Source organism: Rattus norvegicus, chromosome 11 (genome assembly GCF_036323735.1).
Source record: "Rattus norvegicus strain BN/NHsdMcwi chromosome 11, GRCr8, whole genome shotgun sequence".
Classification (NCBI taxonomy): domain Eukaryota; kingdom Metazoa; phylum Chordata; class Mammalia; order Rodentia; family Muridae; genus Rattus; species Rattus norvegicus.
This window is the reverse complement of record NC_086029.1, coordinates 60,721,123-60,723,335: the sequence shown is the minus strand read 5'-3', so window position 1 is coordinate 60,723,335 and position 2,213 is coordinate 60,721,123. Positions and strand designations below refer to the sequence as shown.

At 39.0% G+C, this 2,213-nt stretch overlaps 1 protein-coding gene across 1 annotated transcript; it reads left to right on the top strand.

The window, feature by feature from the left end:
- The first annotated feature begins 727 nt into the window (after positions 1 to 727).
- Hmgb2l1 (high mobility group box 2-like 1) lies at positions 728 to 1,791 on the top strand. The gene has a single exon (NM_001329881.2). The coding sequence runs from the start codon at positions 795 to 797 to the stop codon at positions 1,425 to 1,427; it is 633 nt and encodes a 210-aa protein (NP_001316810.1). The 5' UTR covers positions 728 to 794; the 3' UTR covers positions 1,428 to 1,791.
- Positions 1,792 to 2,213: the final 422 nt, after the last annotated feature.

The window sequence follows — 2,213 nt, the reverse complement described above, 5'->3', positions numbered from 1 at the left end:
ACTAATATCCACTTATCATTCAGGATATATGATGAATATCATCCTCAGGATGATATTTTCAAGTTCCATCCATTTGCCTGCAAAATTCATGATTTCCTTGATTTTAATAGCCAAATAGTTGTCTATTTTGTAAATGAACCACACTCTTTATATTCATTCTACACTTGAGGGACACCTAGGCTGCTTTCTGTTTCTGGCTATTTACAAATAATGCTTCTATGAACATAGTGGAGCATGTGTGCTTCAAAGCTCTCAAGATATTCAATGAAATAATTAAATGAATTTCTCCTAACCCAGCCCTACAGAGTACACTAGAAGAAAAACTACAACACAAGGAAAGTTACAAACTATACCCAAGAAAACAAGAAATTAATCACCTCACAATAAGACGTCCAAGAGAGAATCATACACACATATTACTACATCCAAGAAAAAATTACAGAAACTAAAAGACATAGGTCATTAAAATCTCTGAACACCAATAGACTCCATTCTACACTTAAACAGGCTAACAGACTAGATATGTAAACAGGATTAATCATTCTGCTGCATATAAGAAACACACTTCAGCATCAAGGGCAGACACTTTATATTATTAAAGGGGTGGAGAAAAGTTTTCCAAGTGAACAGCCCTAAGACACAAGCTGGAGTAGCCATTCTAATATTCAATAAATTAGATTTTCTATCAAAATTAATCAGGGGAGAAGCCAGTTCTCGCCGGAGCTTGGGGAAGGAAGTCTCTCTGTGGAGGTCTGAGGGAAGAGCTCGCGCCAGGTAGACGCTGCGCCGTCATCATGGGCAAGGGGGACCCCAACAAGCCGCGGGGCAAGATGTCCTCGTACGCCTTCTTCGTGCAGACCTGCCGGGAGGAGCACAAGAAGAAGCATCCCGACTCGTCGGTCAACTTCGCCGAGTTCTCGAAGAAATGTTCGGAGAGATGGAAGACCATGTCTGCCAAGGAAAAGTCGAAGTTTGAGGATTTGGCCAAGAGCGACAAAGCTCGTTATGACAGGGAGATGAAGAACTATGTTCCTCCCAAAGGTGATAAGAAAGGAAAGAAAAAAGATCCAAATGCTCCCAAGAGACCACCGTCTGCCTTCTTCCTGTTTTGCTCTGAACATCGCCCAAAGATCAAAAGTGAACACCCCGGCCTGTCTATTGGAGATACTGCAAAGAAACTGGGGGAGATGTGGTCTGAGCAATCTGCCAAAGATAAACAACCGTATGAGCAGAAAGCAGCTAAACTAAAGGAGAAGTATGAAAAGGATATTGCTGCATACCGTGCCAAGGGCAAAAGTGAAGTAGGAAAGAAGGGTCCTGGTAGGCCAACAGGCTCAAAGAAGAAGAATGAACCAGAAGATGAGGAAGAGGAGGAGGAGGAAGAAGATGATGAAGATGAAGAGGAGGAAGATGAGGATGAAGAATAAGTATCTGTCCTAAAGTGTGGAGTATATGTGCTCAGGCAATTATTTTGCTAAGAATGTGAAATTCAAGTGCAGCTCAACATTAGCTTCAGTATAAAAACTGTACAGATTTTTGTATAGCTGATGAGATTCTTTGTAGAGAAAATACTTTTTAAAAAGGGTTTGTAGCTTTTTCAGGGGCTACAACGTACAGTTAGATTTAAAGCTTTTGATGTTGAATGTTTCTAAATATTTAATGGTTTCTTTAATTTCTTATGATAGCAAAAAAAAAAACTTCATAGGAATTTGTATTACCAGTAAAAGAATTTTTTTTTAGGATGTTGCATTTTTGTTTTTTTTTAAAATTTGTAATAAAATAATGTATATTACTTGCAAAAAAAATTAATCAGGGGAGATGGAGAACACTTTACACTGATCAAAGGAAAATGTCAAGCAAGATAAAGTCTCAATTCTAAACAGCTATGTGACAAATACAAGGGTACCCATGTACTTAAAAGAAACTTTGCTAAATTGAAAAACACACATTGATTTCAGCCATGAGTTTGAATATTTCCTGCCATCTACTCCTCTTGGTTGTGTTTGCTTCTTTCTGTTCTAGCGCTAAAGTGACCTTGTAGAAAATGCCAGAGCCCTGGGAGGTGAGAGACTTTCAAAACTCAATTGGAAAAAAAAAAAAAACCTTAGCCAAAAATCCCAACAGTGGGGAGAGGGAACTTGAATAGTCTGCCTCCAGTAGATAGTTCCTCAACTGGAGGAACAGAGTTAACTTCACAAAATTTCTGACCCAGG

Coding starts and splice junctions, on each gene's coding strand:
- Hmgb2l1 (NM_001329881.2), top strand. CDS start 795: ATGGGCAAGGGGGACCCCAACAAGCCGCGGGGCAAGATGTCCTCGTAC.